Here is a 16,094-nt window from a genome sequence, read left to right on the forward strand (position 1 = left end):
CAAGACAGAGAAGGGAGAAAAAAAAAAATCTACAGAAGTGGAATGAATCACTGTTTGAGCAATAACTCTTCCTTTCCATGCTGCATTGCTTACTCATTGTCAAAGCAAAATATCACACTGAATTTTAAAGGGAACGTTTTCATCTAGTATTTACTATTTCCAACTTTTTTGACCTGGTATTTCTTTCTTACTCCCTATTTCTTCCAGCACAATCAAGAGCAAGGCTTGGATCTAATGTCATTAGCCTTCTTTCAAACTACCTGGGGATTTTCTTCATAATTTATGTCACCCCCTACCAAACACACACCTAGTTTACTTGGGTCATTAACGGGACCATCCTGGGCTAAAGGATACACAGCTGAGGAGGAGGCAGACTTCAGCCAGTTTCCCTAAGAACTGGATTCTGTACTCATTCTAGTCCTGCTCTCACCTGGAATTTTGTGAGAGTGTTTTCATGAGACAGAACTACAGAAGGAGTAAGATTCAGCCGTTAGGGGGTGTGGGGGGTGCAACCCCCTACATTATACAGAAAACTTAACTTCCTCCCGGAGGAGGTAATGTAATGTAATGTAATGTAATGTAATGTAATTTATTTCTTATATACCGCTACATCCGTTAGGTTCTAAGCGGTTTACAGAAAATATACATTAAGATTAGAAATAAGAAAGGTACTTGAAAAATTCCCTTACTGTCCCGAAGGCTCACAATCTAACTAAAGTACCTGGAGGGTAATAGAGAAGTGAAAAGTAGAGTTAGAGGAAAAATAAAAATAAAATAAACATTTTAACAAGACAGCATTGATCTAAATACTTTGGAAGGTAGAAGAGAGGAGAGAAAGGAATAGAAGCAGAAGGGGGAGCCGTTGAACAGTAGAATTCTGGAGAAATTTAAATGATAGAAATAGAACAAAACAAAGACAAAAGGCAAAACAATAGATAAGATTAAAGATAAATCATAAGCTGGAAAGAAAAATAAAATAAAACTTTGTCTTCAATCCACGGTTTCAGCGTCAGTGATGAAGTGGAGCAAGTAAGTTTAGGAGGAGCGATTGACGTTTCCAGAAAGGGCTTCTTCAGGGAAGAGACTTGGCAGACAGTCCCAGGATGCCTATGTCTCCTCCCCTGCGATGTTCTCCCATCCATGCATTCCCTCCCAGACACACTGCCCGTGCCCCAGCCGCTCCAAGGAGGCTGCCCCAGATGAGGCCCACGGTGAATGCAGGATTCTCTCCTCTGCGGGAAAGCCGCCCGGAGCCGACAGTCGATCTTCTTAGCGGATTGCATGGGGGGAAGAGTTCACACTCTTGGTAGGATCGGGTCTGTGTGCTCTCGGTGGTTGTGGCTGGTCTCGTTGCTGCTTAGGTGTAAAAGCAGTTGATCTCCACTGCTGCTGATATTTAAAAGCAGGCAGATTGATCTCTCCAATGGACTGCAGGGGGAGGAGTTCACACTCCTGGCAGGATCGGGTCTGTGGGCTCTTGGTGGTTGCGGTAGGTCTCACTGCTGCTTGTATGTAAAAGCAGTTGTTTTTCTACTGCTGCTGATATTTAAAGCAGGTAGATTGATCTCTTAAACGGGATATAGGGGGAGGAGCTCACATGCCTGGTTGGATCGGGGCAAGGGCTCCTATTATAGGCTGCTTAGGTGTAAAAGCAGTTGATCTCCTACTTCTGATAATATTTAAAAGCAAGCATATTGATTTTTCCAACGGAATGCTGGGGGAAGAGCTTACTTGTTTGGCTGGATCAGGGCAAAGGGCTCTCGGTAGTGGTGGCTGGTCCTGTTGCTGCTTAGGTGTAAAAAACAGTTGATCTTCCTAGTGGACTGCAGGGGGATGTGGAGCTCACACTCTTGGCTGGATCGGGTCTGTGTGCTCTTCTGGATCGGGTCTGTGTGCTCTTGGTGGTGGTGACGGAGACTACCATTCTGGGTTTCAAGCGTAAGTTGGATGTATACCTCCTTGCAAAACACATCGATGGATACGGGTGACCAGGGTCTCCATCTGGGAGCACCTGGCTTGGCACCTGGCTTGGCCTCCGCGTGTGCGGGTCGCTGGAATAGATGGATCTAGGGCCTGATCCGGCGAAGGCGTTTCTTATGTTCTTATGTTTCCTAAAGAAAAAGTCAAGTTTCCTCTATAATGGGGGGTCCCAACCCCCCCAAGGCAGCGCAAACACTATTAAGTAAACTCGCACCCTCCTTCGGAGCTCTTTAAAATTAACTTTTCCGGCGGCACGCTGGAGTCTTGCGCCCAAGTGTCTGGGCTCAAATGTCAGCGCGGCTTTGTCCCGCGCGCGAATGACTGTGAACCATTTTGATAAGTATTTTTGAAAATTTAAAACAGGTATAATTCTGAAAGCCATTAATATTATTGGAAACCTGATCAATGCAAGGTTCAACCTATTCCCAAACCAATTAGCTCTTCACTTGGTTTTGGTGACCAAGCCTGGCACCTTTTAAACTCGTACAGTGATTAGTGAACCCAGCAGTTTGGGCTTTGGAAATTGAAAAAGTAACACTGCTTGGACGAATAGCTTAATGGTTAGAGCAGCAGGTTAAATACTGGGGATGCCAGGGGTCAAATCTCATTGATGTGACCTTGGAAAAGTCACTTAACCCATCTCTGCCTCAGGTACAAACTTACTGGGCAGTATTCACCTACATTAATCAGCATTTTTAATAAATGCTGACCATCGTGAGCTGGTTTGTGCTTGAATATGTGGCACTCGGCAATTCCCAGAAGTTATGGATTTGAAAAATTTATAGCACGCCAAAAACCTAAGGGAGTTCCAAATATACATACATAAATCAATGACACAAAAACACAGATTTACAACATACATATATCATAAACATTCACAGTAGAGCCTGAAGTATTACATATTCCCATTCTGCACCTGCCGCTTCTTATCAATCACTACTGCTCACCCACCCAAACAGAAAGCCTGTGCAAATAAAAAAAAAGTTTTAAAAAGTTTCTTAAACTCTGTAAAGTATCAGTCAGCTGTAACTTTCCAGATAAATTATTCCAAAGCTTCACGCCCACCAGTGAAATGGCTGTGGGCCTGGAACCCCAATGAGAGCAACATTCCAGAATTGAGATTGTGATGTGATAATGCCTCATTCCACAGTACCTCAGAGCCAGCCTCATCAGTGAAATTATAATGGCTTACGTAAGAACATAAGAATAGCCATACTGGGTCAGTCCAATAGTCCATCAAGCCTAGTAGCAGCCCGTTCTTGAAGTGGCCAATCCAGGTCACTAGTACCTTGCCAAAACCCAAGAAGTAGCAATACTCCATGCTGCCGATACAGGGCAACCAGTGGCTTCCCCCGTGTCTTTCTCAATAACAGACTATGGACTTTTCCTCCAGGAACTTGTCCAAACCTTTCTTAAAACTAGCTACATTATCCGCTCTTACCACATCCTCATCCCAAATAATTATCGTGGCACTGGCACTGAATGTCAGTGGTGCCTGGATAATGCTTTGTCCCTATCTGGCACTAACCAGATAGTGCAAGAGAGGAGGGGAAAAAATTCTTCAATACAAAGGCTGCAGAAAAAAAGTGGAACAAAAACAACACTGTACCTCGAAAACAGGAAAATATAAAAAGTTTATTTTAAAAATATGTATTAAAAAAAAATCCAAAATTAGTTAAGCAGCCATACTTAATTGCAGATGATTTTTGATGAAATGGAAGAATTTAACACAGTCCGTGTTTTGACAATACGAGCCTTCCCCAGGAGTTTACTTATTCTGAAAACATAACAATTACATCCAATGTGAGCAATTGTGCAAAGTGCCTATCTGAAGGTCGAAGAGTTGTGAGCTTAATAAAAATGCGCTGCCGAAGCACGGATTGTCACACCGTCGGAGTAAGATCATTGACGAAGGACATCATGTTTGTGAAGATCAAAGGAACCAGGTAAAGAGGGCGACTTGCAATCAGGTGGCCGGACTCACTGTCGTCAACCATGGGGATGACGCCGGAGGACCTTATGGACTAACACAAAACCAAATTCACACACAACTTGCACACACCCAGTTATGTGCCATTGAATATCTGCTCTAGTCCCAGTCGGTAGTATTTAAGTAGGTATGAGCTTTCCCAACCATTAAATTTCCCTCAAATCAGTGGTCTTCACTAAAAGTTGGGGACACTTTGGATCCAGATAAGCTGAATGAGAGCCATCAAATATGTTTTCATTCAGGGCTCCAACACTGCTGACCAGTTTGTGTTACTGACATCCATCCCTTCTAGGCCATCTAAAAACTTTTCCTTGGTGGCATCCTCAAGGAGGTGGGCATTTCCAGATGCACTTTTTTTCTTCCTCCTCCTCCCCCCCCCCCCCCCCCAACTTATCACTTTCTGTCATGAACTTGGAAAGCAATGTATAGCGGAAAAAAACAAACAAACCCAAAGAACGAAGACCATCCCAGAGGTCTCTTGAGGCTGTCATTGGTCCCTGGGCCTTGTATTAAAAAATACTGCCTTCGATTGTATGCCCTTCAAGGATAGTGAAATGCCTACTGTACCAAAATGTAACTCACCTTGTGCTAACAATGAAAAAGTATGCATTAAATAAAAATGTGTTTTTGTAATGTTTGGTAATGAGTTACTGAGCTCACTCCAGTTTGACAGAGCTGCTGCTCCCATTTCAAGTTATTGCCAATGGGAATTGACGAGAAAAAGAAAACACTGGAATGAAAAGAGGTTCAGAGATGTTTTGAAACAGAAAATAAAGCAGGCGTTCTGTTGGGGGTTGCGAAACAGATGTGGTCTTCCTCCTTGAATTCTCAGAGTTGGCACCTCCATGAAAAAAAAGAAAAGAATATTAATTGGAACGGGATCCAGTTTTCTCCATAGACTTTTTAGAATAAAGAGGAAATCTTTTACATTATGGGTGCGGTGTAAATTAGTGCTTTTTAAGGCTTCGGTTCTCTCAGGTTATGCTTTAAAATGCAGCTGCTGTCTTGCTGAGTGTTGATTACAAACCAAACATATGATGTATTTTTGTAGTAGTTTTTTGTCTTTTTTTTTCCATGGAAGAACTCCCGAGTTCATTTTATGGTTGGATGTGCCTGGGCTGTTGGGACTTGTTCCTGAAGGAAAGCTCCATAATCTCCATTTCAAACGCTGGAGCCTGTTGTGTACTGACCCGCGGTGACCCATGAAATGCAGTAGAATAAACAGTGATTTCTCAGCGCGTGGTACACTTAGCTTTCAAAGTCTGAGTTGTTCGATCTCGTGATCTGCACCATCTGATTTGTAGTTATTGATTTTAAATGAACTTTGCTAACTCAGAAGGTAGCATTCCTATCTGCATTTTGCTTTTGGTCCACATTCACTGAATCGTTTAATAAAAAGATATGTAGATTGACATATGAGGGAATGTTCTTTAATCCTCAAACGATTCTGACTGCAGTAGAAATTTCAACAGACTGGATTGCAAGACTTGTGTTAGTATTTAGTCAAAATACCAGGATTTGCATCTCTGCTCATGCAGAAGAAATCATATAGCCTTTAATATCCGCAGAGTAAACAGGGGCATTAGTTTAACTTTTCATTTGCAACAAAGAAATTCAAATTTCCCTAACACCATGCTCAAAGTATTAAGGTCCGTTCTGGCTCAAAGGATAAAGCTTATCCACTAACAGCGAGGCTTTCCAAACTTGTACAGCCAGATGGGTTTTCAGGATATCTACAATGAATATATATGGTAGAAATATTTATACGAGGGGGAGATTGGAGATATTGTCTATGCAAATTTATTGTTTTATTAATACCCCTGAAAATTAAATTAAATTGGCTGTAGAGTCACCTAAACAGATTTGGGAAGGTCTCTTCTTTGGAAATTACTCCCCACCCCCCTTTATCAAGCTGCGCTGCTGAGCAGCGCGAGCTAAATGCCACGCTACCCATAAGAATAAAATGGGCAGCTCGGCATTTAGCTCGTGCAGCTTGATAAGTGTTTGTGTGTGTGTGCGGGAGGGGAGGGGGGAGGTTAAGTGTATCTTCTCTGAATTATTAATCTCCTCAGTGTGGTATCTTGGCACGCATATTTGCTTTACTGACTTCATGCTGGTTAAATTACCATTTTGTACTGTTTGTAATTTTTCCTTTTGATATCCTCTGTAGAATGGGCTCCTCCCTGTAAGGTGGGAGACTTGATAAAAAATTGCTGTTACTTTTTGTTTTCTTTTTATCTTATAATTTCTTCGAATCTTATTTTTCTCTAAATGAGGTTAACTTGTACATGAATTTGAAATTTTTAATAAATAAAATTTTTGGGGTTTTTTAATATGGAAAGCTGAGGTGTTAGGAGATGCATTTCTCTCTGCGTCACAACAGTTCCCCTTCCGAATCCGCGGTTTCAGTACCCGTGGATTCGGTTATTCACAATTGTTTTTTAAACAAAACTCTGCACCGGACTTTCCCCAGTCCTTACCTGGTGGTGTAGCGGCGACGCGGGGCAGGATCGATCGTCCTACGCTCCTGCCCCGTGCAGAGCCGTCATCAAAATGGCTGCCACGAGTTCCCATTGTAGTCTCAAGACTACAACGGGAACTTAGGCAGCCATTTTGATGATGGCGTTGTACGGGGCAGGAACGTAGGATGATCGATCCTGCCCCGCTTTGCCGCTAGACCACCTGGTAAGGTCTGGGGAAGGTCTGGGACACAGGAGGGAGGCGGGGGTGGGTCAGAGCCAGCCCTAAAAATTATTCGCGATTTTTCAATATTCGCGGGCGGGCTCTGTCCCTAACCCCCGTGAATATCGAGGTCTTGCGTTACTGACAAAATACTCCAGCTTGGTTTAGGGGCATTTGAAAAGTAGGGTCACCAAGAAAATTTTATAGAACTTGCCTAATACCTTGTTGGGATGATTATTTGATTCATCCTTCTGAGGCCAATGTGCCACGGCTACAGCTTGAAAAGAGTGAAGGAGGGGGCATATGGAAGATACAAGGAATTGCAGGGCTGTGAAGAGATTCACAGACTCATAGTGGGGCTTTATTTACTTAAATCAGTAGGAACTGAGAAGGGCGGCCATAGGTGAAAAACAACAGCTTTATGATGAGGCTAACACAGGACGACTGCATACTTCTTTCTGGCTGCATAAACAAGAATGATTCAGTAATATATGGCTCTTCCTGAAGGGGCTGTACTCTGCACAAGCTTTTCAACTTTGCTGATGAAAGAAATCAGTGGAAGGGAAAAGCTTTCTCAGAACCAGTAGCTGGTTTTAAGAAAGGTTTGGACAATTTCTTGGAGGAAAAGGCCATAGTCTGTTATTGAGAAAGACATGTGGGAAGCCACTGCTTATCCTGGATCGGTTGCATGGAATATTGATACTCCTTGGGTTTTGGCCAGGTACTAGTGACCTGGACTGGCCACCGTGAGAATGGGCTACTGGACTTTATGGACCGTTGGTTTGACCCAGTAAGGCTATTCTTATGTTCTTATCGAGAAAGCGACTTGTTATTTTAAAAAAAATACATTTTTCCTTATTTCAGAGTATAATATGTGTCAGGGGCTTTTTTCCCTCCCCAGGGAAGCACCAGGTTGCAGGAGGTCCATGCCCTACTGCAGCATCTTACGCTGTCTGAGATGATTAGAGGGAAGCTGGGTTAAAAAAAAGAGGAGAAGCTTAAAATAATAATTTCAAATGAACAGCTTTTTTTTATTTTTGCTACATGCCAATTTTTGGCTACAAGCCAATTTCACTTTGGCTTATGTTTAGGCCACATGTTTGTTCTTGTTCTAACCTCAAGCATCTGCTCAGTATTATCATTATCAGGTGTCCTCAGCACCTTAGTTTTCATCTGTTGAGGCCCTTTGAAATCTGCTGCTAATCCCCAAAGTGCCAGTGGTGTCTCCATTTTGGAAACTGTAGAAACAGAGAGAGAGGGATGAGGTTTACAATGATGGAGAAGCCGAAAGGCTACAGTGCAAGACGATAAATGGCCGTAATCAGCGGTTGATCTTTCAGAAAAGGGCAAAGCAATTCACATGTTTTGGTCCTTCTATGGGAAAAAAAAAAAAAGTAGGATACAATGTCAAGGCAAAAACACTCAAATCAAGCAAGAAATCCATTCTTATCAATCCTAACTAGAGGAGCATTTTTTTCACAAGTGTTTTCTGCCTGACTTGCTGTGAATTTTGTTTAGAAACAGAATGTTCTCTTTCCCTTTTATATTTTTAGTTCTTTCTACCCAAAAGTGTCATGTCTTGAATCTCTTTTGTTATAACATAAAAATGTATTTATGAATCGCAGCACCTTTCAGTTTGAAGCGATGTACAAAGATAAAAAGCTGGCCATTATCAATGAAACTATATAGAATTTTTAAAAAAACAACAACAATTCATTCATTAACATATTTAACAAACAGTTCTGTTTTTAATAACCTTCTAAAGTATATGTAAGAAGTAGAATTAACAAGCAGGGGGTGAGATTCAGGGTCCCAAAGAGCTGCTTGGTAAGCAAGTTGCCTGCTCTTGTTATGCTCTTGCTTGAATGTGCTCATTGTGAGCTGGTTTCCAACTGTGTTAGCAAACAGTGTGTCTACTGGCTGCCCACAATGGTGTAAATCAGTTTCCAGGTTCTAATGAAAAGAGCAAATCCATTTGTTGTGATGGCTTGAGATGTGTCAAGGTTTTGAGTCTTTGAAGTTCCTCTGTAAATGTCTTTGGGTAGTGATGCAGCTGAGAACTATAGCTCGTCTAGAAATGGATTGATAGGTGGGACATAAATGCATTCAAATGAATGAATAGAAGAAGCAAGAATTATGTGTTCCTTGTCTCTTACTGTGCAGAATGTATTTAATAAGTTTTCTCAGTTTCTGATAAGAATTGGGTGAATGGGCAAGGAAAGGGAGATATAACATCAGCAGAAATCTCTTTGCCAAGCCACAGTAAAGGAACTACCTATCCAACCCATCTTCAGAGTAGTAGACTAGCCAGAGGGGGAGGGAGAGCTTGGGGGGGGGGGAGCCTGGGCCCCCTTACTTTCAGCTTACCCCTCTGCTTTAATGGCTGGTGGGAATGCGAAGCCCTGCCAGCCAAAGATGTCTTCACAAGTCCTGCCTGTGCTGTCCGAACAACACTTAAGTCAGCACGTTGGTCTCCAATGCTGTTCTATTATGCATGATCAGTTCTGTGACTGATGTGAACTTGCGAGGGATTGCCAACTTTAGAAGGGAATCATGGAGCAGACTTAGCTTGACTTTCCTGGCAGGGGAGGAAGAGAATACCTGGCCGGCCCCTTCAATCTATCTATGACCTTGATGCTAAGAACTCCAGTGCTAAAGCGAACAGCACCCACTCCATACTATAGGAAAAGCACAAAGTCTTTGCTGCTAAATACTGCTGTTGTTGTTTTTGTTAGGTGCCATCGACTCATGTTCGAGTCCTAGCGACTTGAAGAATTGTGGATCTAAAAAGAAATCAGTTTTGAGGTAGTCCGGAAAGATCCTTTAGTGTTATCCCTATGGTTGCAAGTCACCCTCTTCACCTGGTTCCTTTGATCTTCCTAAACATGATGTCCTCCTGTGATCTCTCTTTTCTGGTGTTGTGACCAAAATAAGACAGACGTAACTTCATCATTTGGGCTTCGAGTGACCTAGCCGGTTTAATCTCTTCCATTATCGATTTGTTAGTTCTTCTGGCAGTCCACTGCATGCCTAAAATCCTTCTCTAGCACCAAAGCTCAAATGAGTCGATCTTCTTTCTGTCTTGTTTCCGTAGTGTCCAGCTTTCGCATTCGTAACTGACCACTGAAAAACTGAGTGTATGGACAAGTCTGATCTTCATTTTGAGTGTTACCTCCTTGCCTTTGAATACTTTGTTGAGAGCCTTCATTGAAGAGCGACCAAGTGCTATTCTGCGGAGTATTTCCTCCCTGCTGTTTGCTTTTTTGTTTATAAAAGAGCCCAGGAGATTGAAATCTTTTACAACGTCTATTCTGTTGCCTTCAAGTTCAAAATCTTCATTTTCCATGTTCATGATCTTCGTCTTGTTTATGTTCAGTTTTAAGCCCATGTTGACTTTCAACTTTGACTTTTCTCACTAGATACAGCACGTCTTCTTGGCTGCTGGTGATGAGCGTCATATCATCTGCATAGCTCAGGTTGTTTTTATTTCGGTCACCAACTTTGAAACCGACACACTATCCTTCCAAATTTACTTTTCTGAAGATGGTTTCATTGTACAGGTTGAACAGGTAAGGTGACAAGATGCATCCTTGCCTGACACTACGAGTTATGTGTTTGGGTATTCCCTTTTCCACTAGAGTTCCCTATAGTTTATTGTGAACCACACCGTCAAAAGCTTTGCTGTAGTCAAAGCAAAGGTATAGGGATTTTTGGTATTCTTTGCTCTTCTCCGATATCCATCTAATATTGGCAATAATTTCTCTTGTTCCGCGACCTTTTCTGAAACCAGCCTTAACTTTGGGTAGTTCTTGCTGAATGCTAATGACATGCAAATAATATGTGCGCTGTGAAATCGAAAGTAAGGGGGAGGTATGTGCCTGGTGCATATGCACAAGAGTTTCACAATTAAGTGAACTAACGGCAAAGCTATGCAGGAAGCAGCGCGGGACCAGGTTGGAGAGCGAAAAGATCACTCCTGCCTTGCACCGCTGGCCACGAGATTCGAGGAGGAAGCCGTCCAGCGAGGGAGGTAAGGGGGGTGGGGGGAATGATTTAAAAAAAACAGTATAGGTCGCCCCAGTTATGCAAGCCGCATTCACTGGGCAGGCTTGCAAAACCATATATAGGCCGCGGCCTATATATGGGGAAATACGGTATTGTGGGGGGAGATAGGTTTTGCTGATCTTTTTTCTGTATTTGTGATTTATAAAATGACAGTTGTACAGCATATTGTTCTTTTTTTATACTTTAATAAAATGATTTCAATATAAAATAGCTATTCAAGACTTGTGCAGATGTGATCAGACAGAGGCTGCGGGGACGGGGACAATTTTTTTTCCTTGCGTCATTCTCTACTAACAAGCTGTAATATCAGTGTTAAGTTCTGAACATTGATATCTTAAGTATGTTTATGTTTATTTAAGATTTATGCTTATATTCCACAAACTTCTTTAAAATAAAGGCCCAAAGTGGATCACAGTTGGGGAAAAAATAGTTATAGGTACAATTTTGTAAATAAATAGGTTTTTAAATTGCAACAAAAAAGACAATATGTTCTAATCTGTTTTAAATCCTTGGGAAGAGGAGACCAGGGTGACGGGACTAAATTGCGCGAGACAACGGCGCACCGAAGAAAAGCACTATTTTAAAGGGCTCCGACGGGGGTGTGGGGGGGAACCCCCCAATTTACTTAACAGACATGGCGCTGGCGTTGTGGGGGGTTTGGGGGGTTGTAACCCCCCACATTATACTTAAAACTGAACTTTTTCCCTAAAAAACAGGCAAAAAGTTCGGTTTCAAGTATAATGAGGGGGGTTACAACCCCCCAAACCCCCCACAACGCCAGCGCCATGTCTGTTATGAACCGGAGACCAGACCTGTATCAACTGATTAGCACATTGAACTACAATTCCAACCTCTCTTATGTCATACGCCTAAAACTGAAGGGAAAACTAGTAGGTGGGCCTATGAGTCTCAGGTCTGGGCACTAGAGGCAGCGTATACTTACCTCACTGTTTGGTCTTGGCAGTCGCATGTGCAAATATTGAAAAGCTCTTCAAAGATAGTGTTTGTGAGAATAGAAAAGAAAATCAGTTATTCTTCCATTGGTATACGAGTTTGTTGTGACTGAAGACATTTATCTGGAAGGGTAAAGTGGAAAATGATTTATTTTAGGAGGAGGAGCAACTATTGTATATGCCTCCTCTCCCAAAATGGAGGAGAGGAGCTGATAAACTGATCAAAGGTCCTTACACTCTAAAGATGGATGTGATTTACTAAGGATACTTTTCCAGGTCATGAAGTGGCAAAAAATTCTAAACAAATCTGTTCTAACACTTAAATATGGTTCCCTAGGAGAGAGCTTCCTGGTCATGTGACTCTCTCTGAGGTGGCTTCCTAGTGACATGGGGACAAATTTTCCCTGTTTCCACAGGATCTCTCTATTCCTTTCCCGTCCCCGTGAGCTCTGTCCCTGACCCTGCCCCATTCCTACAAGCTCTGTCCTCATCTGCACAAGCTTCAAACACTTTAAAATCATAAGGGTTTGAGGCTTGTGTGGTTATGGCAGAGCTTGCAGGAATGGGACAGGGACAGACCTCACGGAGAATGGGATAGGGATACTTAGATCCTGTGGGGACGGGGACATATTTGTCCCCTTGTCATTCTCTAGACCAGTGGTTCCCAACCTTGTCCTGGAGGACCACCAGGCCATTCGGGTTTTCAGGATAGCCCTAATGAATATGCATAAGTACATAAGTAGTCGCCTCCTCCGGGGCAGACCAGAGGTCCATCCTGCCCAGCGGTCCGCTCACGCGGCGGCCCATCAGGCATATTGCCTGAGCAGCAGTCCCTGACTAATTTTATGCCTACCTCTACACTTATCTCTAAACCTTCCACTGCTCTTATCTGTACCCCTCAATCCCTTTGTCCTCCAGGAACCTATCCAGGTCTTCCTTGAAACCCTGTACTGTGCTATTTCCTATCACGGCTTCAGGAAGGGTGTTCCATGTGTCCACCACCCTCTGTGTGAAAAAGAATTTCCTTGCGTTTGTTCTAAACCTGTCCCCCTTCAATTTCATCGAGTGACCCCTTGTTCTTGTGGTTTCTTTCAAATTGAAAAATCTGTCCATGTCAACCTTTTCGATGGAGCAGATTTGCATGCCTTTCACTTCCATTATATGCAAATCTCTCTCGTGCATATTCATTAGGGCTAGCCTGAAAACCCGATTGACCTGGTGATCCTCCAGGGCAGGGTTGGGAACTACTGACCTAGACTTGGACCATAGCTATGCTCAGGTTTATTACTTAATCAATACAGATTGCAATAGATACCAAAAGGTGGGATTAGGTAACAACATAAACAGTCAGCTAAACATTTAACAAAAAAAAACCCCCAAAAAACACCTGCTGATGTGTTTTTTTTTTAAATGTGAGAAGGCTTCCTGATGATGTAGTTTTAGAGGGCATTGTTCTTCTCTCTCGCCTTCTCCCCCCCCCCCCCCCCGCCAAATTGGCTGTTCGAGAGGTGACTTACTGCTGATGTGGCTTTTTGAGTCCTAGCTTTCTGATTACATGGTTCTTTGAGAGGCGGCTTCCTGAATCTGTGGCAACTTCATGGCAACAACTGAGTGCTGGGTATGGCTAACTAAGACTTGTTTTACCTTCTCAGGTGGAAGCAACAGCCCCCAGGGATTGCCAGAAGCTGCTGGGCACCAGTCTGAGAAATCAAGTAGTGCCGGTAAGAAAATTAGCTATACTGAAAGCGTAATGGAGGTGTCCTGTAGTCTTCAGATAGCACAAGGCAGAACTCGTTTTATTTATTTATTAGAATTTATGTACTGCCTTTTTGCAGGAATTCACTTAAGGCAGTAAACAGCACGAATAAGTCAAACATAAGCAATAGACAATTACAGCAATAAAAATATTCAGATTGCAATACAAAGTATGGCATAATATGCTACAATACATAGTAAAGTATTTTAACAGACAACATAGGGTATAAGCAAAGATTAAACATATAGATAAGATACAATATCAGGACTAAAAGAGTGTGGCGCAGTGGTTAAAGCTACAGCCTCAGTACTCCGAGGTTGTGGGTTCAAACCCACGCTGCTCCTTGTGACCCTGGGCGCGTCGCTTAAATACATTAGATAGACTGTGAGCACACCAGGACAGATAGGGAAAAATGTTTGAGTGCCTGACTAAATTCATATCAACCGTTCTGAGCTCCCCTGGGAGAACAGTATAGAAAATTGAATAAATAAATAGTGTGAAAAGTGTCAGCCTCTGATCACCAGAGCTGGTATTGTGACATCATAATGCCTCATTCCACCAATGCCTGAGAGCCAACCTCATCAGTGATATCACAATGGCTTGATTGTCCGAAACTTGGCTCACTTTTACTACTAGAGTGGTGCAGTGGCTAAAGCTACAGCCTCAGCACCCTGAGGTTGTGGGTTCAAATCCACGCTGCTCCTTGTGACCCTGGGCAAGTCACTTAATCCCCCCATTGTTCCAGGTACATTAGATAGATTGTGAGCCTGCTGGGACAGACAAGGAAAAAATGCTTTGAGTACCTGAATAAATTTGTGTAAACCATTCTGAGCTCCCTTGGGAGAATGGTATATAAAACTGAATGAATGAATAAAGAAAGAAAAATAAGGGGGTTAATTTAAAGAATGGTGCTTGAAAATTCTCAGCTAGGGTAGGAGTGGATAAACATCTCCTGCTATAGTATGTGCAGCTGGTGCCACTCCTTGTGTGTGTCTAGCATGTTAGTTACTTCTTCCATTAAAGGCTTGGTTGAAGAACCAAGCTTTCACCTGCTTCCTGAAGTAGCGATAGTCTTGTGCATTTTGCAAATTGAATTGATTTTTTGATTCAATTTGCTTCCTATTATATAATTTTAAAATTAGCTGGCAGATTTATTTTGCAGCCTCTTCACCCACCCTGGCCCCTTTTCCCTCTCCAACCCCACACTGGCGCTGTCATGTGTAAACAAAACAAACACTGTTAGGTCCCAGCTCATGCTCGCTGTCTAACACCAGCTCTGGCAGGAAACATATTTAAAATCTGACGAATTGTAATCACATAATAGAAAATAATTTTTTTTCTACCTTTTGTTGTCTGGTCATGTTATTATTCAAATCATGTTGGTCCCAGCCTCTGATTTCTGTTTGTCTTCTGTTAACTCGCTTGCCAGGGTCTCCAGCCCATTTGACATTTTCTTTTTTCTCCATGCTCACCCTCCATTTTCCATCTCTGTACCTTCCCTTCCCTTCCCTTCTCTCTCCTCCACCCTGCAAAAACCCTGCTTTCAGCCCCGATCTCCTGCTCTCTGCCCCATCTCCTGCTCTCAACCCCGACTCTCCTGCCCTTCCCCGCGGAGCAGGAAAGGTACTCAATCCTTCTTATTCCAATGCTTCCCGTCTCCTCACCCACTAATCCAAAAACAAATTAAACCCCCCTCCCAACAAGTGAACCGTCCCCCCTACCTCCCCGAACCCCCCTAAAAATGTGTCCCGCAGCCGCCGTCCTTTAACATTATGGCAGGAGGGTTTCCACTCCCTCCTGCCATCGGTCCCACCCACCAACCCGAAACCAAATGGCAGGAGAGATGCCAACTCCTTCCTGCCGGATGCCCCCTCCCCATTCCCGGTCCCCTCCCCACCCACCCCTCCCTCACTAAGAAAGTCCCTGATTGGCTGAGGCACCTCAGGCCCCTCCCAAGGGAGGAGCCCGAGGTGCCTGAGCCAATCAGGGCCTTAGGCCCCACCCTGTGCATCACATGATGCACTGGGGCAGGGCCTAAGGCTTCAGACTTGTTGCAGGAGGCATTGGAGCAGAAGGGATTGAGCACCCCTCCTGCTCCATAAAAGGTACGGGGAGGGGGGGGTGAGGAGGGGGCATCTAGCAGGTGGCAGGAAGAAGTTGGCATCCCTCCTGCCGTTTGTTTTTGGGTTGGTGGGTGGGGCAGATGGGAGGAGGGAGTGGGAACCCTCCTGCCATAATGTTAAAGGGCGGTGGCTAGAGGGCACATTTTTGGGGGGGGTTTAGGGAGGGAGGGGGGACGGAGCACTTGTTGGGAGGGCGGGTTTAATTTTATTTTAGTTTTTAAAATCAAGCAGATATTTTGCATGTGTAATCTGCCCAATTTTCAAAATATCTGCCCAATTAAAAAAAAAAAAAAAAAATTAAAAAGCCGGCAGAAGCCTTGACAGCAGTGACAGGAAGTTGTTTCTCCTATGACTACTGTCAGGGCTCTAGCGATCCGTGCAGTTGGCTGGGGGCGTGCCAACAATCGTCTCCATTTGCATGCAGGTCTTTAGTGAATTGATCGGCTTGCATGCAAACGTACACGGATCGGAGGTTAGCGAATCTAGCCCTTTGTTTCTTGTCACCAGAGAGCATCACTGCAGCTCTGGCAGCTGAAGGAGTGAGC

At 43.4% G+C, this 16,094-nt stretch overlaps 1 protein-coding gene across 7 annotated transcripts in view; it reads left to right on the top strand.

Moving 5' to 3' along the window:
• The window catches only part of CADM1 (cell adhesion molecule 1), a 752,856-nt gene that overhangs the window by 508,782 nt on the left and 227,980 nt on the right, over positions 1–16,094 (top strand). For 6 of the 7 annotated variants that reach the window (XM_033918796.1, XM_033918799.1, XM_033918802.1 and 3 more), the window contains one exon: positions 13,323–13,391. The exons of the other annotated variant lie outside the window; for it this stretch is intronic. In XM_033918796.1, coding sequence (XP_033774687.1) covers positions 13,323–13,391 — 69 coding nt within the window. The remainder of the gene's footprint in view (positions 1–13,322; positions 13,392–16,094) is intronic. 7 annotated transcript variants of the gene reach the window in all.

This window comes from Geotrypetes seraphini, chromosome 13 (genome assembly GCF_902459505.1).
Source record: "Geotrypetes seraphini chromosome 13, aGeoSer1.1, whole genome shotgun sequence".
Taxonomy (NCBI): Eukaryota; Metazoa; Chordata; class Amphibia; order Gymnophiona; family Dermophiidae; genus Geotrypetes; species Geotrypetes seraphini.